General features: G+C 44.8%; 3 protein-coding genes across 4 annotated transcripts; 1 reads left to right on the top strand and 2 right to left on the bottom strand.

The window, feature by feature from the left end:
- Nucleotides 1-273: 273 nt before the first annotated feature.
- On the bottom strand, nucleotides 274-3461 carry LOC117769854 (transmembrane protein 109-like). 2 transcript variants are annotated; one of them, XM_034599021.1, is made up of 4 exons: nucleotides 2581-3461; nucleotides 2265-2324; nucleotides 1025-1127; nucleotides 274-760 (listed from the first exon to the last, which is right to left on the bottom strand). In XM_034599021.1, the coding sequence occupies exons 1-4, from the start codon at nucleotides 2764-2766 to the stop codon at nucleotides 411-413; spliced, it is 699 nt and encodes a 232-aa protein (XP_034454912.1). In that variant the 5' UTR covers nucleotides 2767-3461; the 3' UTR covers nucleotides 274-410. The 2 variants fall into 2 exon arrangements, with proteins under 2 accessions (XP_034454912.1, XP_034454913.1); XM_034599022.1 differs by lacking the exon at nucleotides 2265-2324 and having other exon boundaries at nucleotides 2581-3456.
- Nucleotides 3462-3580: 119 nt separating this feature from the next.
- Nucleotides 3581-14647, bottom strand: rnf20 (ring finger protein 20, E3 ubiquitin protein ligase). Its single transcript, XM_034599010.1, has 22 exons — nucleotides 14481-14647; nucleotides 13906-14086; nucleotides 13725-13793; nucleotides 13528-13626; nucleotides 13278-13425; nucleotides 12467-12652; nucleotides 12218-12333; nucleotides 11881-12027; nucleotides 11709-11783; nucleotides 11484-11603; nucleotides 10982-11161; nucleotides 10765-10900; nucleotides 10508-10629; nucleotides 10180-10336; nucleotides 9739-10066; nucleotides 8771-8888; nucleotides 8421-8570; nucleotides 8112-8324; nucleotides 7645-7770; nucleotides 7395-7535; nucleotides 6864-6968; nucleotides 3581-4345 (listed from the first exon to the last, which is right to left on the bottom strand). Exons 2-22 carry the CDS (start codon nucleotides 14074-14076, stop codon nucleotides 4169-4171), a joined length of 3084 nt encoding a protein of 1027 aa, XP_034454901.1. The 5' UTR covers nucleotides 14077-14086; nucleotides 14481-14647; the 3' UTR covers nucleotides 3581-4168.
- A 2276-nt stretch (nucleotides 14648-16923) lies between these two features.
- On the top strand, nucleotides 16924-21195 carry aldob (aldolase b, fructose-bisphosphate). The gene is made up of 9 exons (XM_034597773.1): nucleotides 16924-17077; nucleotides 18502-18614; nucleotides 18704-18909; nucleotides 18994-19048; nucleotides 19298-19458; nucleotides 19555-19638; nucleotides 19759-19933; nucleotides 20474-20673; nucleotides 20954-21195. Exons 2-9 carry the CDS (start codon nucleotides 18503-18505, stop codon nucleotides 21047-21049), a joined length of 1089 nt encoding a protein of 362 aa, XP_034453664.1. The 5' UTR covers nucleotides 16924-17077; nucleotide 18502; the 3' UTR covers nucleotides 21050-21195.
- Nucleotides 21196-21947: the final 752 nt, after the last annotated feature.

The following is a 21947-nucleotide window of genomic DNA, read 5'->3' on the forward strand; positions in this document are numbered from 1 at the left end:
GAACCTGGCACAGATAAACGATCCCGAGAGGACGAATCCAATGACTTTAGTGAACGCTTGACTTTTTTCTCTCTCACGTTCAGAGCAGGTCAAAGTTTCTTGTGAAATTTTCTAACATATACTCGATGGATTGTGATGAAATTACAGACGTGCAGGGCTCTGAGAGAAAGTCGTCTAGCAAGTTTGGTGATCCCCTGACTTCACACCGTAAACATTAGAGGCTTCCAGCTCAACATCAGCCTCTTCGTTTGGCAAAAGAAAACAGAAAGAGTATTCCTGATTAAAAATCCCAGAGATTACTTTATTTGCCATAATAATTTGACACACACATAGAAACCATCAAAGTTACCATTCTCCACATCACCATCACCTTTGCTCATCTTTACTTCGCTGCACCCTCTTTCCCATCACTAGTCCCCTTTCCTCTTCTCTACTGCCCTCAGCCGGCTCTCCAGGACGCTCAGCCGCTGCTCCACCGCGCACGACTTCTCAGACGCAGAAGAGAGCAGAGTCAACAGGGCGCACACCAGCACCAGGCCGGCTAGTCGGACCGCCGTGGTGTCCGTGGTGGCGGTCTTGTCGGCCACCATCAGTCCGAAAAGCCAGAGCGCCAAGACGGTTTTCACCACCCAGAACACCCGCCTCAACACGGCGATGAGCAGACGGAGGACGATGGTCAGCACCCAGTAGCCAATGAGAGCCAGGAGACCCCACTGAGCGAAGGCGGCCACGCCCTCTGGGGTAAATCGGGGCAGTGCAGCTGTGGAGGGAGGAAATCGAGTTTAGTGACTGTTTGTCTCACAAAAGAATAAACTCCTGTATTTTACACAAGGAGCTACAAGAGCAAACAAAAGGAGTGGCAGACAGGTTCCCCTCAGGGAGAGGCAAGCCTGCATACTTTCATTGCACTAGACACTTTAATCTCAACACGTACACCAACATGCCTCCAGCTATTTAGTTGAGATAAGTATACAGGTAGGAGGGGGGAAAAAAGAACTGACACAGGAGCCGCACTTGTACCCACCGTCGAATCCTGTGACCCTGAGGATCTCCGTAACGTAGACAGCGATGACGTTCAGGCCGCTGGCAGCTCCCTCCGCCACGCATCTGAGCACCATCTCGAAAAACTGTGGCAAAGTGGAGGGGGGGGTGGGGAGATGTTTTACTTGGGTAGCAATAAAGAGAGGCAGCATTCTGATGGTGAATAATCATGCACACAGGAGACAGACGTGTTTACACAGACACAGTGGGATTTATGGGATTTGTGTATGAAACAGTGCGTCTCATAGGGGAAAGAGTTCAGGAGGTGCACCTTATGATTGAAAAGAAGCTGTATTGTTGACTTGCACAAACAGCTGTGCATGCTAGTGACAGCTGGACAGTGCCCCTCTCTATTCCTGTACAACCTCTATTCACACTACACTACACTACACACACACACACTATAGCCTCGACAAGCAAGGTCAATGGTAGCCCAGTAAGTTGGTCTAGTATCTTATCTGCACCTGTTGCGCTACACACTGGCATGCATGTGACGACTGTCCAGTGTGTGTCGAGCATCCGTCACCACACTTCACTTTAAAAAACCCACTTAACTGCTTCGTTTGGTCGGGTCAGATTCAGGTTTGTGAAGCCGCAGACTTTAAGAAGCGGCAAATAAAATGCTGTCTTTGGCTGCTGAGAGTGCAGCGGTGCATGTGGTGTCTTTCTGTGGCCCGTGAGCGTGCATTTCCACAAAATGAAGAAGGAAAAAAAACAACTTCTACAGGTGCATGATCCTAAAAACATAAATGAAGACAAAAGATCTGCACATGCACAGACAGGTTAAATGCAACGAAACACAGTGAGCAGGGGATGCCTGCCAGGGATCTGCAAGAAATGTTACCCTGTGACTTTTTACCACAAAGTACTTATCGTTTGTCTGGAGGACAAAATAACTTGTTTTTCTTGATTTAAACTGATTTTTCCGAGGGAGTAAGGCCACATTTTTGTTTGGGGACTCATAAAAACTCAATTTCTAAATCCTAGGATCATGTCCAAACCCTATTTTGCCACATTTGAAACCATTTCATCCAACATCTCCGCTTGCCAGCACATATACACAATATGATCACTACACGCATTCGGGCCTTGCATGCAAATATCCACTTACAGTCAAATACATATGACAGATTCTCCACTACAGCCATGCTCCTACTCTCTGCACTAACTACAGTCACCAAACAGGGCCACAGGAGCTGGGAGACACTCAGGAGGGTTCTTACCATGGCCAATGTACGGACGCGCTCCTGACCAAGCATTGACTCAAGAAACAACCCTGCACTCTGAGGGAAGAGGAGCCACAGCAGAGAAGAAGAAAAAGAGAGAGAGTGTGTGTGTTCATGGGTGAGAGATGGATGTGAGAATGAGGGCAGAGGAGAAGAGGAGGGGATCAGGAGGAAGATTAACAGGTTGAGGGGCATGGGGGTTAATTAAAGCATTGATCAATAACAGTGACAGGCGGTGGAGTTAGGAGTGTGAAGAGAGGAGGTGAGTGTGTGGCCACTTCCTGGTGGAGGTGGAAGCGTTTCCTCTCTGTACCTCAGCGGCTGACCGCACCACGCCGGTTCCCAGCAGCGACTCCGCGTACCCGTGGATCTCCTGGCAGGTTCCCGCGATCAGGGTGCGGAGGGTGACCGCCGGTGGCCTCTCCCCGACTTGCTCGGCTTCAGCTCCCTGCCAGCCGAGCAGCAGCAGCACGCACACGGTGAGGAAAAGGCGAGCCATGGCACATCCACCGCGACCCGGAGCGAGACGCACAAAAAGGAAGTCAGGGATCAAAAGAGGAAAGAAGGTTGAGCAGCTCGTGTCCAAGTGACTCAAAGACTTAAAAATGGCTCCTGTTGGCGACGAATCACAGGAAGAGCCCTGTTCCCTGCTGTAACGTCCACTGATCCAATGAACAAACCTGCAAATCAGACGTGTCGGTTCAGAAAGAAAAAAGTGCGTCTCAAAATGATCCGAGCATTTAATTATAAACTTTGGCAACGCGGCACAAATTCTGTCTGCTCCGCGAAGGACGCTCCAGCCGCATTCACACAGGCTATATATGGTAAGAATGAATTAAAGGCTTGAGATCCGAGACACTTGCTGATTCCACCAAGACGCAGAAAGTTGTAAAAATAGAAATGTGTCCAAAGTTTTTTTTCTATTTCCCTGTGGCAGCTTTTACGCGTATGAGGAAAAAAGCGGTGACGCGGATCTCACCACGAGTCTCCTAAATCCCCTTATTCCTGCTCTGATCCAGTCAACTTCGGTTCCCCTTTGTCTCTGAGCGAGCATCCACAGCTCTGCAGCGACGGATTAGGTTGCACAACCTTTAAAAAAAAAAAAGTCCCGTGTTGCCGTTTGGCACTCCTTTCCTTCAAGCGTTTCTAACGACCGTTCTCAGAGTGCAAATGCGTCGAGTCGAGAAGAGGAGGAGGAAGGCGCTGCGCACAAGCATCAACACTGGTCTGCACACTGGGATTTGTAGTTTAATATACCAGAGCTCGATAAAACATCTGACTGAAAATGAGTGAAATGGAAGCAGAGGCCCGGAAACGTTTTGATGGCAATTTATTAACCAGCCAACAGCAAATTACACAAAATCAAGTCTGGAGATTTTAGAGAACAGTTTGGAGAAAGAAGAGGCAGCTTTCAAAATAAAAAAAGAAAGAAATGGTAATGACATACAGTATATACATACACAACATGATACAAACATCCACTACACTGGAAGGAATGCCGTTTTTTCGCATTGTACTAATTTTTTTTTCCAAAACCTCAGCATGTGATGCCGACACAAACCTCATTTTCTCTACTCTCTTCTCACTCCAGTATCTGAAAGCTTACAGTGAAGTAGTGGATACTGGAGCTGAATTCACTCGTTTAAAACTAAACAAAAACTTGAAAGCGTTCAGATCAGAGCATCAAACGCGGCCCCGTGAGCCTGGAATCATCGAGAGGAGAAGATTTCACACCGAGTATCCTGCAGACGCACAGATACGTGTGAGTGCGCCGTCAGAGGAGGAGCCACTTGAGTGCAGTGATGCTCCCGGCAGTGCTTGTACTACTGCTGAAATCGTTGACCCTTTTTCCTTGCAAGTCGTTGCAGAGGTGGTGGTGGTAGGGGGGGGGGTCTGCGGCTTTAGCCGATGTAAATGCGATGGAAGTCGTTGGCTCCGAAGGCGGCGTTGCATTTGGGGCACTTCCTCTGGCGTGTGTCGTAGCGTGTTTTGACGCACTCGAAGCAGAAGACGTGGAAGCACTTAGTCAGTACAGCGTCCTTCACCCGGGAGTTGCAGCACGGACATGTTAGACGTGCCTGGAGGTGTGGGAGAGAGAGAGAGAGAGAGAGGGGGGGAGAGGGAGGGAGGGAGGGAGGAAATGGTTTGAACAATAAACGGAGAAGCCAGTTTTGTCCTCAGATGAATGGTTTGTGATGAGCGGACAGAAATATCTAGGGCAGCAGTGAGGCTATGTGATTATAGAGGCACGACTTCAAGCTCTACTGTCCTACTCATGTCAGGAGCCCACAGATACGATATGAAGGCGGATTATGAGCCCTTTTGATTTAATCTCAAGACTGTGGAGAATCTCGTGGTACAGGGGATCGATCATTAAAGCTTCTGGACCCATCAAGACTATATGAACCCTTACAGGTTTATGGAAAAATCGGACCATGATCCCGCAGGTGAAGCTACAGAAACCTGAATGGAGACGACTACAATTTGAAAAAGTCGGTCATATAATGTGTGATGTTTAATCTTCTACAGTTGGTTCAAAGTGTTTTACCCTGTCCCTCCCTCTCCCTGCAGTGAGATCACAGTGAGGTTTGATTTAGTGGAAACCAGAGTGATAAAGATAACTGGTTCATTAAGTTAAACCACTTCCAGGACTCCTGGCCGCCCGTCGGGGGATTTTGCTTGAGGGATATTAACTCCAGTCTCTGTAATATTTATCAGCTACAACTGGACATTACTGCTGCAATTTCCCAACTCGAGTGTTGTTATCAAGGACATGAGGGGGGAGTTCACACTGTGGATTAGCCTCGGGTCTTTGTTTAGTGCTTGTATCCAAAGCATGAGGAACTGCTGGTCGTCAAAGGAAATTCTAGACACTAGTCGGATGCTGGTTAAATGAGATGATTTTCCTTTACTCCTTTAAGGTAAAGTATTAAGAGACAAGAAGCAACTTGTGATCTTATCTTAGCACAAAGACTGGAAACAGGGAGAAACACCTTACCTCTCTGGAGCAGGATCATCATCAAGTGATATGAAGGAGATGTCTCACTATGGGAGCTTACAGGAACTTGTGTCATAACGCCAATGCTGATTGCTGCACATTCCTACACCAGGTAGTGCCACCTACTATTAAAACTGAATGTGGACGACTTCTCACCCACCAAAGGAAAAAGGTTATGTGGTCAGACATCTCAATCATTTTTCCTCAAAGACCCAGGATTATGTCTATAACCTCAAATCCCCACAATATCTGTGCTACAGCAGGGTGGTCCGCACATCTCTCTTTTGTTCAACTGTAAACTCCCCCAAATAAGGCCTTGAATGTGGCCAAGCCATGTGTCAAACTTGGGGGAAGCTGCAGACCTTGGCTTGTATTGGCCAGAGCAATAGCCTCCACTACCCAATGGGAGAAGTGTTGCTTTGTTACTGGTTTCTGCCGCATGAGGATAACTCAAGGAAATGAAGTCAGTCTGCACTAGATAAGAGTGTGACCACTGCTTTCCAGGTGAGAGAGCAAAAGCCAAATAATATGAACCAACCACTTGAGGCACAAAGGATGGAATTCAATGTCATCTGTACAAGCCTCAGGGTGAACTGGGCCCACAAAGGGTACAACAAGAGCGTATGGATATCATCAAGCTGTTTGGAGAGGTAGTCAGAGGTAGTAACAACGCTGTCTTCAGGGACAGATGTTTCAAGTCTGCTTCCTCCAATGGTTCAAAAGGAGGAAGCTTCAGCACCTCCTGAACCACAGAAAACCCCCACAGGGACACCAGCAGTCTGGAAACAGACACACTTTCACTTTCACTTGATAAAAATGTCACACCAGTGGGGGATGGCCCGCCATTTTACCTCCAAGTCCCAAACGATATGTGTCAAAGAACTCCAACCAAACGCTGATAAGGAATGTGTCCCTCTTTGTGACACCCTTCCATAACTGCTCTCCACCTATAGATGTATACAGACCTAAGGAGGAGCCTCTAGCATTTTGGAAAGTGGCAATTATCATCAGTGGGAGTCTCACAGTGGTCAGATCAAGCCATTCATGAACCAAACCCACAGTGCCAGGAGCTCTGCTTGAGGGGAGGGAACACCCTACATCTTGGCTTCACACCACTGCTGCATGGAAACCAACAAAGAGCCCAAAATACCCTCTGTGACAACGGGTGTGTCGAGAATATAGCAACGAAATTAACTTCCTCTTTCATGGTTCCATTTCCATCTTGGTCCAGTTCCACGTGGAGCTGGCTCAGACTGGGAGGCCAGTCTCTCTGTTGTCTGTTCCCCTGGAGTTTCCTTCCCCTCTGCAAGCTCAACAGCGTGGTTGTTGGGAGGGAGGTAAGGGTCATGTTCAGACAAGCTAGCTTGGTGCGCTTAAGGGTGAACGAGAGTGTGAAAAGAAGCTGGGAACATCTATCGCCTGCTGGGGATGTTCCAACCAAAGCAGCCTAAACAGACTTTGCTCAAAATACTATTTTCACAGTGACAGGGATCTGAAGCGTCACAGTGTGACTTGCTCCCATAGTGAGACATCGGACTGAACTGATCCTCTGAAAAAGAACAGAATATTCTATATTTTTTTGTATCATGAAAACCTACCTTGTAATCATTAATTTCTTCATTTAAGATGTCGTCGCCATTGCTTATTTTCTCAGCTGGTTTCTTGGCCTTTTCAATCTTTCTCCTAAGTTTGGAGATGTCCTCCTGAAAGACATTTAGAGTTAACAGCTGTAAGACAAATGAGCCTGTCTGCCACAATTTACTTTGATTTGACAACAGACTTTATGAAATAAAATATAACAAAATCAACAAGGATTAGCCTTACAGGGAAAATAGCAGCGATGTGGAACTTTGTCATCATTTCAGTGGAAGACAATGAAATTGAAACTGGCAAAAACTATTAAGCTCTGACCATGAGGCAACAAAGGTCCCTCATTTCACAAATCTAATTTGCCATTAGACAAATGTGCAGCATATTTTAACAGTCCTCCCACAAGTCTTATGACACTGCTTTTCCACTAATAAATGCAATTTACTTTGAGGACAATTGTTCAGTCAGTCTGATATGTTTCCTGTTTTTCACAGCAATGGATCACAAGTGACTCGTACTCATTATATTTGTGTTGTTACCTGTGCTCGTCGAGCATTAAAGGACTCTTTCTCCCTGGAGATACTGTTCTCAACCACCTCCTCTCTGACCAAACCGAGCCTCTGCTGAACCTGCTCCAGCTGAGTTCGCACCTCCTCCGACAGCAATGCAGATTCCTGAGCCTGGAGGACAACAGAGAGGCCCTTTAGTCTCAAAGGGAATGTAATTTGTCTCGTCTTTATATTTTCTTTAGTAACAACTTGCCGCCATCATAACTGAATAATGTGTTACCTTGCGTTTGTTCATGTCCAAGGCTTGTGTTCTAAGTGCCAACTCTCTCTCAGCAGTGCTGATGGTGCCCTGCAGGAGGCGTTCCTTCTCCTCAAGCTTCCTCACCACCTGCAGCTGAGCATCGACCTGCACATGGGCACAGTCCCCAAAAATGTGAAATGAAGATAACACAACATGTTAATGGTAAAAGATTAACAGGATTGTGAGAAATGACAAACAGAAAAACTGGGCGAACTTGGTTTTACAAACTAACATTTTTTACTAAAGCACATAATCTCTACTTAACAGTGAAGGGGGGATTATTGAAAATCTTTACATTTTTTGTTGATACACACAATCCACAGCTCATAGTAGGAAGATAGTAGGAAATAACTGCAGGTAGTTATCACTGCAATTAAACTGTGTGTATGTCAAAACACCAGTGTGTTCAACCCCCTATCCTTACAGCTTTCCCCTTGAAGGCTGACCTGAGTTTTTAAGGTGAGAAGCTGATCCGCCAGCTCCTCCTTCTCCTCTTTCAACAGCTTGTGGATCTGGTTGGACTTGATCCGCTCGCTCATCAGCTTGAAGTTGGCATCGTCTTTTTCTCTGAGCTGCTGCATCAGCCGGATGTTCTGTTCCTGCATGTCCTCGAAGGCCTGGCCTGTCACGTCCATCTCACTCAGCAGTGCGTCCTCCTCCTGCAGACGCAGCACAGGCGCAGCAAGGTGTTAGAGAACGAAAGGAGAACCAGGCAGCAGGTTTGTGCAGGCAAACAAAATTACCACCAAACGCACCTGTTTGGCTATAGAGAGCTTCTTATTGAGGATGTCGATCTGCTCCTCCACAGAACGGATCTTCCTCAGAGCCTCTTCATCTGCCATCTTCTTGCCCTCCCTCCTCTCCCGCTCCTCCAGCTCCCTTAGCCTCTGCCGCAGCTCCTCTCCCTGGAATCAGCATATTACTATTATTATTATGGGAAGGGTACAAGTAAAATATTATATCTGACCACGTGCTGTTGAGTAAAAGAGAAGAAATCCAAACATCCACACATGATGTTAAAAAATAAATCGACTGGAAAACCAAAACCAAATAAACTATTAACTATATCAACAGATAGGTGACTGTGTTGTGTAGCATTGATCACCTCGGACTTGGACTTTTTCTCTGCAGCCATGAGCTGGACTTTGTCCCTCTGCTCTTTGGGTGCTGAGCGGTACATGTCCAGCAGCAGCTTCATCTCCCTCTGGGACTCCTGGGCTTTCCTGCACATCCAAAATCACCAAGTCAGAAAAACCTACTAGAACTCTGAGTAAAGCCCATTATGTTTTAGTTTAATTAACACAAAATAAAATGGATGGAGAAAAAAAAAACATGCTCCAAACCCATTGAACAGTGTCTGTTAACCTGCCAAACAATAGCTTTCTATTTACTGTGAGGCATCACATGACTGGTGAATTCTTACACGTGTTGTGGGTTAGATGAATAGTACGTATTCTTCAACACATTATAACCTGAAGCTGACCCACAGGAAAATCTGCCTCAATAAAAACCGTAGGCACAAATACTGGATAAGAAACGAGGAAAGGATTGAAAATGTTTGAACTATTCTACAACTGTGGTGCAACTATGGTAGATATAATTTATCAGCCAGTAAGCAAATGATGGATGTTTAAATCAAGTCTCCCAAAATCCATTGAAAATTCAGATCAAGTGGCAAAATTATCAGATTTCTGCACCTCAGCACTAAATATAAAAGATCCCTAATGTATTTTGAAGGTATCTAAAATGCACTAATAAAGTTTTTAGTTTGTAATTATGTGGAAGGAATGCGGGCAACAACATAACTAAATATGAAGGGGTCTGAATAATTTCTGCTTGCGCTATGTGACAATATTATTCAACTTTATAATTTCTTTGTGGTGTGTAGTTATAGTTTATGCATTTTAAAGTATTAAAAGAGCTGTTTGTGACCCTTTATGCTAAATAATTAAGTTACCAAGCATAGATTAATACTGACATGTGAATGACCCAGTTTTTCCTTATCCATCTGTTAATTATTTTTAAAAAGAGCATAATCTAAAATAGAAACCAACTCCCAAACATGTGACTTACTTGAGTTCTGCTCTGACAATCTTCAGCTGCTCCATCTCCTTCCTCTTTGACCCTCCGACCACAGACAGACGCTCCCCAGCTGACTCTTCTGGTTGGCCACTGCTCCCGGACTTCTCCTTCTCTTCCTTTATCACACTGCTGCTGCTCCCACTGCTGCGGGTCGGCCTATCTCTCTCCTTTTCCTTCTCTTTCTCCCGTTCTCTGTCTTTCTCTTCTTTCTTTACAGTGTCCTTTTCTTTCTTTTCCTCCCTCTCTTTCTTCTCGTCTTTCTCCTCCTCTTTTACTGTTGCCTCTGGTTCCACGCCAGGCTCTGTTTTCACTGAGGCACCTACAGAGAGACGAAGTATAAAACACAGATGATCAACAATGATGCATTTTATGTTGTTTACAACTTCATAAAATATGAAATAAACTTCTCTCAGTTAACGAGGTGTTGGTTACCGGTGCTGCTGGGTGTCGAGGAGCCGTTGTCAGGCTCAGTCTTGACTGCAGGTTCTCCAGAGATAGCTGGGGTCGAAGGAGAGGTCGTCTCATCCTTAACATCGATCTCTGAGCTTGACTGTGATTGGAGGATGGCGCTGCCCTTTGAGGCACGGACCTACAGAGGCAACAGATACATATGATGACTTCAATAGTAGCGTACTGCCATTTTCACTGTTTACAAAAGTTTATAATGACACGTACTATGTGTGTTTTTTTAGATTATAAGTACTACATAAGTCCTTGCTCTGGTGACATAATGAGTTAGTTTCTGTCTCCTTCTACGCACCTGGTTGAGTTCAGCTTGTGTCTCTCTCAGTCTTATCTTGTATTTCACCACCTCTCCCTTCATCTGCTGATTGTGGGTTTGCAGTGTGCTGATCAAGTGCCGCATTTCCCTGTTAATAGGACCTGAGTCGAGGAGGCAGTCAGAGGAACAAAAGAAAGAATACACATTAGAACATCAGCAGAAATCTAACGACAATCTAAGATCTGCTGTATTTTCAGAAACCTCAGTCTCTTTATAAACCAGAACCTGTTAGTTACCTGCTTGCTCATTGGCAGCAAGAGTCTGTTCAAATTCTATTCGCAACATCTCGTACTCCTTCCTGACCTGAGCCAGAGTGTCCTCCAGCTGAAACACCTCTGTACGAACCTTCCTCTGCAGAGCCACTTCATCATTCTGTACACATAGGGGGAAGTAAGAGTAAGAAGGGAATGAAACTGACGGAGACCGACACAGACGCAAACACACACAACTCACCTCCATGTGCTCCAGCTGTCGCAAGCGTGCCGTCCTGGTAGTGTTGAGACGAGCGCGTGTCTCGTCTAATTGACCCTTGAGGATTAGAGACTCGTTGTAGAGAACAGAAAACTGTGACTGCAGACAACGATACTCTGAAGTCTCTTTCACCATGCCCTCTGCTCGACTCATCAGCTCCGTCTGAGGAGAATAGAGAGAAAGTAAAGAGAGGCAGAGGTAGTAGCCAAAAAGATACAAATTACAAACCAGAAAAAAATGTATTGCGAAAGAACCTTAATAACTTGTTTTCTTTTCACCAAAGAAGTTTAAACAAATTTTTGACTCATGTCTTCTCATTTGCAGACATGTTGCATGATTCACATTAAAATATACAGGTGGTAGAAGTCCTTTGGTTTAGTGATAACCGTAATTTTTCTTGCAATCTACTTCTTAAGTAGGACATTTTCAATTTCCAAACACCTGGATCAAAACACATACTGTGTGAGAAGTGCCTTATAAGTACCTTCATGTTGTTGTTCTCCTGGTGAACAGTTTGCAAGTCTTGCTGGAGCTTCTGCAGCTCAGTGAGGCGGTTGTCTGCCAGCTCACGGTTCTCTTCCAACTCGCTGTTCATTTCCTCAAACTGGTGTCGGAAAAGAAGAAAAACAAGTGTAAGATAAGATATGGAAATAAACTATATTATTTCTTTGTCAAAATTATGAGAAAAAAAAGAAAAAAAAAATCGTACCTTTCTCTTGTTAATAGTAATGGTCCCACATACGCTACTGGCCTCTCCACATACCTTGTAGCCTTTGCTGTTCACCTGGGGTGGCACAGGGTGTTAGTCATTACATACTTCAACATAAAAGCACCTTTTGCACAACACTGTGATCGACATTAAGTCCAACACAAATCCTCACCCTCTCCAGTATTTCACTCAGGTGTGCATTCAGGCGGTTTTCCCGGCGGCGGATCTTCTCCATGTCCCACTGCAGCTCCTCGATCAGAACCTGCAGCTCGCTAACACGTTGGTCTGCTTTGTTAGCTGCACGACCCAGAGAGCGGGACTGGAAAATATGTGAGGACAAAGCAACCGTCATAAGAGGAAAAAAAAATCAACTAAGTAAAAAGGTATGGGTTCTCTTGCAAGACGATTAACTTATTTAGTTTGTTAGTATCTTTGTAACTGTTAAGGTGTGCTTGACCTGAGAGGAAACATTTAGTGCTAGAGAATAAAAAAGGACGTATTATTTGTACCTCGCTCGTCATGTGACTGTGCTTTTGCTTGAGGTCCTCAGACAGCTGTTGTAGCCGCTCATTTTCACTGGACAGGAGGGAGTTCAGTGTGGATGCTGCCTTCCACAAACTGCCCTCTGGAAAGAAAAGGATCAATAATAATAATCAATGCAAACACATAAAATTATTTCTTTCAAAAACATGTCATCCTCAGCTATACTCAATTACAACCATGTCTTCCTCTGCAAACCTTCCCTCCATATATCTCACCAGCTCCAGGGTCCACCTCTGCCTTCAGTTGGTCCACAGTGCGCTTCAGACACTCATAGATCTCCACCACACGATTGGCCTGTTTCTGGCTGGACTCCACTCTCACCTGAAGCTCGGCTTCCATCTCCTCGCTGGTGCTGCTCGCCAGCGTGGCCAGGAAGGAGTTGGATGTCTCTCCCTGGTGGCCTGGGAGACAACAGAAGGAAAGAGGGCTTTGGATTTAATTTCTGGATTGTTGCATCTATTATCTAAATGTTTTTGCTTACAAATACCCTGTTTCAAACAAGGTGAACTGTTGCTAGTGTTGGGCTGGTGCTGGGGTTGGTTCGAACTTGGTTCAACTTTGAAAAACCTGTTTACTTTTCCATAGGCTAGAGCCACCATAGAACCACGTCATAACATTACTGTGTACATTCCAAATAAGTCTCCAACTCCAGGGGTTGAGCTCGAACACGGGCTTTGTTTGTGAAGCTCCCTCTAGTGTGTTCTACACTTCAGCTGACAACCACAGAACAAGGAGACAGTTTGTCCACAGACCACTGCTGCTTCTCTTTAGCATCCACAGTTTGAACTATTCAAATCGTATTTGCAGACTATGTGACCTGTTTATTTACTTGGTGGTTATGGCTGGTCTTATTGGTCACTGTAAATCCTGCCCCTAACATAAGCGGTTCTTTCTTGTGTTGGTGTTCTTTGGCTGTAGAAACACAAAGAACTGGTTAAAAAATAGACACTGGCTGCGATCCAGCCTTTGAACTGCCTTGGTGGAAAAGGGGTAAAAGTCATGAGTTTTTGTGCATTTTGTCTTCACCTCTGTCCTTAACTCTCTCCTGGTTGGAGTCGCCATCAGGTTCTGGAGTATCTGGCTTCAGGCTCCGGCCCTCAGCCCCCGGGGATTTCTCAGGTTCGATGCTGGCTTGGTCATAACGCCTGGTGATCAGTTGGACGTTTTCATCAAACTGAAAGCAGAGAATAACAAACACTTTGATTTTTTCACCTTCATAGGCATGGATACCAATAGTAATGCTTTTGCTCTTAAGTCTGGACCAGTGAGTATTGACCTGGTTCCAGTATCTATTGAGGATCAGCAGACTGGCATCATCGGTGGCCTGCCGGGTCTCCAGCCTCTCGATCCTCTCTCGCAACTCGTCCTCAATCACCTGCAAACAACAAGCTATGTGATTAACCTCAAAACAAGAGGCGATGCAAGCTCAGCTTCCTGTACGAGTTGTAAGAAATAGGAGGACATTTTTTAGACCTGTCTTTGATCGAGGGCTTCTCCCAACTTTCGGTTCTTAGCCTGGAGAGCTTTGATGTCTTGTTCTTCCTGTAAAATAAACGATTCATACAAGAGAATTAAAAAACAGGAGCAGGCAAACACAGAGACACTCCTGGTGTTTTATTGTATTGACGGTGTGGGGGATAAGAGAGCAGCTCACAGAGTTTGACACCCCTCCCAGTTTGATGACCGTCTCCACCGCGGTGCTCCCCCCGGCCGCGGCGCTGACACCGGGACCTCCGTCCTCTCCGTCCCGCTCCCTCCGCTTCTCTGCGGGCGCACCGGAGGACGAGGGGCCGCCCGGGTCACCGGGACGTTTCTGGCCCGACATCCTCGGACACCTGAAACAAACAGAGAGACGTTTAACACCAGAAACAGCCGCCAGTTAACAGCTAGCATCACATCCAGGTGGTTTGGACGACAGCGCTGCTGAGGGCTGGAGAAATACGACGCTTAGTGGCCGCAGGCACCGTCATTCGTGTTTGCTATGAAGCCTTGTTTCCTCAAGCAAGGACTGTTCATAGAAACAAACCTAAATCCACCCGCTGGAACGTTTTAAAAGCACAAACAAGCTGATTAAACGAGCCAATGAAGCGGCAGGCTAACGTTAGCCGTCTGCTAACACCAGATGTAAATGCTTATAACGTTCAGAAAACACGGTTCTGAACCGACGCGTCGATGTATTCACTCGTCAGTGTTGTCAAAAACAAAAAGCGCACCTGACCGAAATCTCACCTTTGTTTAATTTCAAGAGTTTTCTGTTATTTGGTGAATGTGGATGTTGATGTTGCGGCTTCTCGCCTCTCGGAAACGGAAGCGTTAACGGTGTAAAGTGGGACAACACTCTCTGCGGCTCTGCGCCCCCTGCTGACCGGGAGGGTAACAACCGGAGGCCTCTGTTGCCTCCAGGTTCGTTTCAAGCTTGTGTTGAACTCATTTCAGTGACTTATTTAAGTGGATCTTTTCCCCTGGCATTATTCAAGAGCGTTGTCTTTCAGTTTGAGAGCAAGACTAATTGATTCCACGTTCAGATTCTGTTATGCTCTCACTCAAAACACTGTGCTTGCACTCAAAAATCCTGGATCCGCCCCTGATCCATATCTGCACCAAAATTGAATGGATTGTACCTTGACCCATGAATTCCGCATCCTTCCACTAAGTTTCGTAATAATTCATCCAGTAGTTTTTGAGTGATGCTGCTAACTAACAGACTAACAAACGCAGATGAAAACACAATTTCTTTGGTGATGGTAGGTGATAATAATGTGATTCCTTCTACGAGATAGAATCATGTTATAATAATGGAGGACCTACTCAACATTGTACTTGAATGTACAAATTGTCTACAAAATCAAAGCACCTAAAAGAAACATACAATGACGTTTACCCTGGAGATCAAGGCTCCTCTGCCTGCTGCTTGTCTGCTTTGTGCTGTTGGTAATCCTGCCCTGTAGTATAGTGCAGTTCAATAGAAGTACTGATTCTCAAACATCATGTTATAACTAAAGAAAGTGCAAAGCATGCCGCTAAATTAAGACATTTGTAATGCACATGGAGGATTTTCCCTAAGATACAACAAATATGCCAGGATGTCAGCAACATGGATGAGATACTTTTGTACACGGCCCTCACACTATTGATCCATATGAGCTGCTCACTAACATTTCCTGCTGTGTAATCTTTTTAATGCAATTCAAATACTTTGGGAGTAAGTTAACTTGTCTAGACAAGATCTTGCACTGTTCCGACTCCCAGTCCTTATGTAAACGGGAACTCATGGGCAGGGACTGAACTCTGATCAGCGGCATTGTAAGGTACATTGCACTGGGTGCAGAGTCCAGGTTGTGTAAAAGCACTCTTGTCATTATTTGTGTGATCCAGCCCTGCACATGTGTTCAAATATCCCTGTCTGCTGAGGTCAGTCGCGGACACATACCTGACAAGCAATGTGACGCATGAGGCTGGTAAACAAAAGAGCATAAAAAAACAAGTTTCAGCCCCAGTTATTGGAATGAATGGAGTACTTGTTAAATGAATGGGAGCATGTTCTTGTAATAGTGCATTGAAACTGCGTAGAAAATAGCTCCCACTATACAGAATAAAAATCCCAATTTAAGATGCACCAAGTCAGTCGGTCATAATGACAAATAAAGAAATCAAAGTTAATACATGTAGTCAAACCTTATTACAACCAGTTGCATCTCATGTTTTGAATTTTATTTTGTTTACTTGCAAAGAGAAAAATACAAAATGCATAAAAATAATTTAAAAAAAACAAACAGGGCTTACTGATTACCTCTACCTTATGTTAATCAAAGCCCCACTTTGGGCTGTGCACGTTTGCCCACTTGTAAAATAGCAAATGTGGCCCAAATATAATGTAATCGGATAAAATAAGATAATTAGTCCCACAGCTGTGAAATTTGCTGTGCTACAGTAGCAAAGAGGACAGTCAAAAACAGACATCAGAATAAGAGGGCATGCAAAAAGGAAATATAAAATATTTCCACAGACAAAAAGGGATTCAAAAATTGAGTTTAAAATCTGCATAATAATCTGGATGTTAACGTAAAGTGGAAGTATGGTAAATGGTGAATATGGGCCAAATAGCACTAAACAAATTTGGGCCACATTTGGTTTTACATGGCATATTGCTCTGGCTCACTTGTGGCACAGATGACAGTGTGGGCCAAATCTGGGCCATAACAAATGGAATCAACTCCATTCCCCTTGACTTTGTTGAGAGCACTGGAAAGTACAAACTGTTACGATACACCCACACGAGACAACCAGGCATTATATCCCATCTGCTGCTGCGATGCACACTTTGAGCAGGACAAAAGAAACCGGACTTGCAGCATTTTGAGCTGCAACAGTCTGCAGAGAATGCAAAAAACAGGAGGTGTGTCAGATCTGAGCGATGCAAACCTCCCCTTTCTCTCCAGAGGAACTAAACATCATGTTCCTTTCCTGTTCTCAACACACACACACACACACACACACACACACACACACACACACACACACACACTGTTATTCTCTCTCTCCCTGTATGATCCCCAAAAAACCGTCCACACACACAAAAGAACACAATAGAGCACATTGATGCCACACCACCACAGGAACCACCCGCCCCTCTCTGGCTCCTCTGGCCGGGCCAATTGCGTTACGCAGCGGCACCACGCCCCCCGCCACATCACGAGCGCCTCCTCCCCAGCACGTAGCCACCGAACAGCCGATAAATAGAGCCCCGGGTCCCAGGCTCGGCCTTCTCACTCACCGGGAAGCTGCTAGGGCGATTTCTGTTGTTGCCGTTCGATCACAACTCTCAGGTAAGAAGATGTTATTCTCTTGCACACTTTAAAAAGTTTCAGATTGACTTGCCCTCTTCTGCAGGAGTGGTCTGCATCTCTTCAGTTTCCTCATGTTTGCGCAGCAGAGGAGCTGCGCGGTGTAAATATTGATCCAAGCTGCACAATTTTCAGAACTGGACGAACAACTCGTTAAGACCGTGTGATCGATTTACGCTGATCGAAAGGTCTGATCGATCATTTCTTTTGCAGCAGGGGTTGGTGGTGATATCACTTTTGAAAGGTTCAGATCATTTACTTGAGCAAAAGAACAATTTCCAAACTTTCAAAACAATCCTTTACATGTAGAAGTCCTGCATTCAAAACTTCACTAAAGTAAAAATGTATTTTCAGCAAAATGTACTTAAAGTATGAAAAAGTAAAATGATTAAGTGCAGTAAAATGTTTTACTTAATATTCCTGCTGCATTTATGTGTATGTTGCATTTTACAACTGTAGATGTTTGAGCTAATTTGAAGTACTTCATATCCCTGGTAGTGCAATCTACAGCAATGCATCATATTCTAAGAACATCATAAAACCCATAATTCAAAAAAGACCTGCTGCACATATTGCACATATGTTACAAAGAATTGGACAATTACACAACATTGATCCCTTTCTGTATAATTTGCCTGTATAATCAGTCTCTTATATATAAATATTTCTACTTTTATTGTGTATAGTATTTCTGTTTTCATTCTTGCTGCATTTTCCCCCTGTGCTGCTGCGTCCATTGTGAATTTACTCTAAAATGCTTTGAAAATACTGCTTTTCAGCTTTGTGACTATGCATTTTCCAGCTGATCCAAGAAGCTTTTGAAAGTGTTGATTTACGATTTTCTTATTACGTAAAAGAAACGTTCATTGCAAACGTTCACCACCAACACATCTGGAGATGCATGGTTTAGACGGACATCTTTAAAAGTAGCTAAAGCTGTTAGACAAACGTAGTGGAGTAAAAAGTATAAATACCCTTTTTTCTTTTTCTGAGTACAGAAGTTAAAGAAATGTACTTAGTTACTGTTCACCACTGGCTGTACGTCAATTGTCTCCGCTGACTCTTGCAGCAGCATGACTTTGCTTTCTGCAAATACACGGAGTAAAACAAACATCCGCCTGTTGTCGCCCTCCTCCAAACGATCACTTATTGAATAGTGCTGCCCATAATCTTCAGAAGTGAACTGTGAACTTCTTTTGCACATCAAGCGGCAGAACTTATCTGATTGAAAGGCCAAAGTTCCACCATGCAGGACAAATATTTACAGAGGTGATGCAACAGAGGTGTGATGTCACAGGCCTTTGTGTTTGATAGTGGAAGAAAAAGATCAGATCTTCCTCATACTTACTACAGCGCTGAGGAGTTTCTGAACCTGTCAGTGAGAAAACCTGTCTTGTCTTTTCCAGGATGACTCATCAGTTCCCATCCCTCTCTCCGGAGCAGAAGAAGGAGCTCTCTGAGATTGCTCAGAGGATCGTGGCTCCAGGAAAGGGGATCCTGGCAGCAGATGAATCAACGGGTGAGCCTCAAGTGATTTCATTTTTTTTTCTGTGAAAAGTGACTGCAGAGCTAGTGTCTGAAATAAACTCCTCGCCCTCTTGTCTCAAGGAACCATGGGAAACCGCCTCCAGAAGATCAACGTGGAGAACAACGAGGAGCACCGCCGCTACTTCCGCGACCTTCTCTTCTCCACCGTTGACTCCAACTGCGTGGGTGGGATCATCTTCTTCCACGAGACGCTCTACCAGAAGGCGGACAGCGGCAAGCTCTTCCCCCAAGTCATCAAGGACAAAGGCATCGTTGTTGGCATCAAGGTCACAATGCAGCTGACAGGACACATTTTGGGGTTTTTCCCATGTGGAGCTCTAATGGATGTGTTTTTGATTGTGTTTCTTCAGGTGGACAAAGGCACAGCTGGTCTGAATGGAACCGATGGAGAGACCACCACACAAGGTAACAAAGATGCAAAACCTGGAGAGAAAACCATTTTTCTTTATCAATGTTTAAATGTTTTAGCAAATTGTGCACATATTAGCACCTGAATTAGAACCTCTGTATTGAAAACGATTGCAATAGCATATTCAATCATGAACAACTTGGATTGACCTGTTCTGCTTTTTAAAGTGATGTGAAAAACCATACACTATAGACACCTGCTGTATGTGAACCCGCCAATATTCAGTAACTGAGCGTTTCTTACAGGTCTTGACGGCCTCTCGGAGCGCTGCGCCCAGTACAAGAAGGACGGTTGCGACTTCGCCAAGTGGAGGTGCGTGCTGAAGATCTCTGATGGCTGCCCATCAGCTCTCGCCATCGCAGAGAACGCCAATGTCTTGGCCAGATATGCCAGCATCTGCCAACAGGTGTGTGTTTTTGCATGGAGGAAGAGGAATTAATCTTGCTCAGTGTTATTTGTTTGTATCGCACTCATCCTAACGTGACTGTATGTACTCCGTCAGAATGGCCTGGTGCCCATTGTGGAGCCAGAGATTCTGCCCGACGGAGACCATGACCTGAAGCGCTGCCAGTATGTCTCAGAAAAGGTCGGACCATCATCTCTGGCTTAGTTTTCCAAATTACAAGATCACCAGCAGTAAAATATATTTAGTTTCCCAGCAGATGATGGTTTAAATCATGTCTCTTATTAAAATCTGACTCCTCAGGTGCTGGCTGCTGTTTACAAGGCTCTGTCTGATCACCATGTGTACCTGGAGGGCACTCTGCTGAAGCCCAACATGGTCACCGCTGGACATTCCTGCACCATTAAGTACACCCCTCAGCAGGTTGCCATGGCTACAGTGACTGCTCTGAGGCGCACTGTCCCTGCTGCCGTGCCAGGTGAGAGTCCAGCTCTACGCACCAGTTTAAGAACCCGTTCAGACCTGGTATTAACATCTGCCGCACACAAAAGCCTCCTGAGATCCAATCACTCGGACCACATTCGGAGGTGGTCTTGGGACGCGTGGCCACATTCTTTTTGATGTGTCCTGTGCAACATGGGAAGGACCACCTACTCAGCTGATGTCCTGACCTGCGACAGTTTCACAGTGAAGCAAACGTAGTTTTACTTTTCTCAGTTGATTTGTTAGTGGACACCGTCACAATATCAATACTGATCCACATGATGACTGATGCTTTTCTTAAATTGGTGAAAATGTTTCTTCATAGCTATTCATTCGGTCCCTCCTGACTCTGCTCACTCTGTCTTCTCTCATTCGCACAGACACACAAACATCATCGGACACATCTGTAAACTTGGACTATAGCCCAAAGCTAGTCTGTTAGTTAACACCAGGTCTGAACCGGGCCTAAGAAATGTGTGGACAACCAGGTTTTTCAGTAAATTAAATACATGTAACATGTCCTTTGTGTCTTCAGGCATTTGCTTCCTGTCTGGAGGCCAGAGTGAGGAGGAGGCGTCTCTCAACCTGAACGCCATCAACCAGGTGCCCCTCCACCGCCCCTGGAAGCTGACCTTCTCTTACGGCCGTGCACTCCAGGCCTCTGCTCTTGCAGCCTGGGAGGGCAAAGCTGCCAACAAGGCAGCCTCACAGGAAGCTTTCTCCACCAGGGCCAAGGTAAGTCTCCAAGGGCACGGATGGCTGTTACTGATGACCAATTAACACCAATAAATAATTCTCACTTATCAGTTTGTAGTGGTGGACTGTGCACAGAACTGTATACTAAATAACTCTTATCTTGCATTACACAACTTAACAGTGAGTGGTCAGTGATTGTTGTTTGAAAGCAGGTTTTTGTCTCTTCAGTCTTGCAGTAATGTGGCACCGCTAACCTGGCTGATTATTAACACGCTGATTTGACTTTGCCCTAACTTCCTCCCTCTGCTGCTCTCTGCAGATCAATGGCCTGGCTGCCAAAGGAGAGTACAAGCCCACCGGCTCAGCTGACGCAGCCTCCATGCAATCTCTGCACATGGCCAGCTATGTCTATTAAATACTGTGAACTTTAAACCTCCTCATAAAAATGCACATGGACCAAACGCGTCTCCCCTGTACTACCAACACCAGGGGAAGATTTGTGATGTTGCACTCTTTTGCTCAGTGAACTGACTGGAAATAAATTAAGTGACCAAAATGTTGTTTATCATGGTGGTTTGTGTGGTTTTTTTTTTTGGGGGGGGGATCTGCGAGCATTTCACAACCTCAATCATAATTGTGTCTGTGGGAGCTTGGAGATTGAAACATTTTAGCACCAGCAAATGATTATCTCTGTGACTAAATGTACTGTTGATGCATCAGTGAACATCCTTACTCCCAACATGCACGGCTGTGCAGCTCAATTTTAGGCTTTTGAAAGTCTTAAACATGTTAAACTATTGCATACTAAGTATATTACCTATACTTGTGTATTATATAATATGTTTAGGGGGTAGGACTTCATGTTCGAACCTGAACCAGAGGTAGGTCTTAATTATGTTAACTTTCATTTTGCTGCTTCTGGTTTTAAGAGAAACTTTTTGGCAGCATGCATAGTTTGTGAGGTGTGTGTGTGTGTTGCAACTCTTTCTCAATGATATTAGATATTAACAAGCTCTAATAAAACCATGTAACTGATAGTCCACTAACACCCTGGCCAGAATTGATCACAGTACACTTGGCCTGGTTATGGGAATGACTATAGGTACCAACTGTTGCTGCATGTAGTGTGAGATATGGCGTTTTAAAGTTTATTCTCTCATAGACTATTTCACCTTATCTTCAATTATGGGGAAGTGTAAGTAATTCTGGGACTCTGATATTTCCTGTCTTACTTGACATATGTCTTAAAGTCCAGTCATTACTATAAGTTTTAAATTTGACTTGTTGACACCTGTAGAAAACCTAAGTGTGTA

This window comes from Hippoglossus hippoglossus, chromosome 10 (assembly GCF_009819705.1).
Source record: "Hippoglossus hippoglossus isolate fHipHip1 chromosome 10, fHipHip1.pri, whole genome shotgun sequence".
Classification (NCBI taxonomy): Eukaryota; Metazoa; Chordata; class Actinopteri; order Pleuronectiformes; family Pleuronectidae; genus Hippoglossus; species Hippoglossus hippoglossus.

Bases quoted from the DNA above. Each gene is read 5' to 3' on its own strand.
- rnf20 (XM_034599010.1), bottom strand. From the start codon at position 14,076: ATGTCGGGCCAGAAACGTCCCGGTGACCCGGGCGGCCCCTCGTCCTCC. The intron at 8,889-9,738 runs GTAAGTCACATG...TTGGATGTGCAG, and splicing joins ATTGTCAGAGCAGAACTCAA to GAAAGCCCAGGAGTCCCAGA. The intron at 8,325-8,420 runs GTGCGTTTGGTG...CTGCGTCTGCAG, and splicing joins AGCTCTCTATAGCCAAACAG to GAGGAGGACGCACTGCTGAG.
- LOC117769854 (XM_034599021.1), bottom strand. From the start codon at position 2,766: ATGGCTCGCCTTTTCCTCACCGTGTGCGTGCTGCTGCTGCTCGGCTGG. The intron at 2,325-2,580 runs GTACAGAGAGGA...CTCTTCCCTCAG, and splicing joins TGGTGCGGTCAGCCGCTGAG to AGTGCAGGGTTGTTTCTTGA. The intron at 1,128-2,264 runs GTAAGAACCCTC...ACTTTGCCACAG, and splicing joins GCGTCCGTACATTGGCCATG to TTTTTCGAGATGGTGCTCAG.
- aldob (XM_034597773.1), top strand. From the start codon at position 18,503: ATGACTCATCAGTTCCCATCCCTCTCTCCGGAGCAGAAGAAGGAGCTC. The intron at 18,615-18,703 runs GTGAGCCTCAAG...TCTTGTCTCAAG, and splicing joins GGCAGCAGATGAATCAACGG to GAACCATGGGAAACCGCCTC. The intron at 19,934-20,473 runs GTGAGAGTCCAG...TTGTGTCTTCAG, and splicing joins TGTCCCTGCTGCCGTGCCAG to GCATTTGCTTCCTGTCTGGA.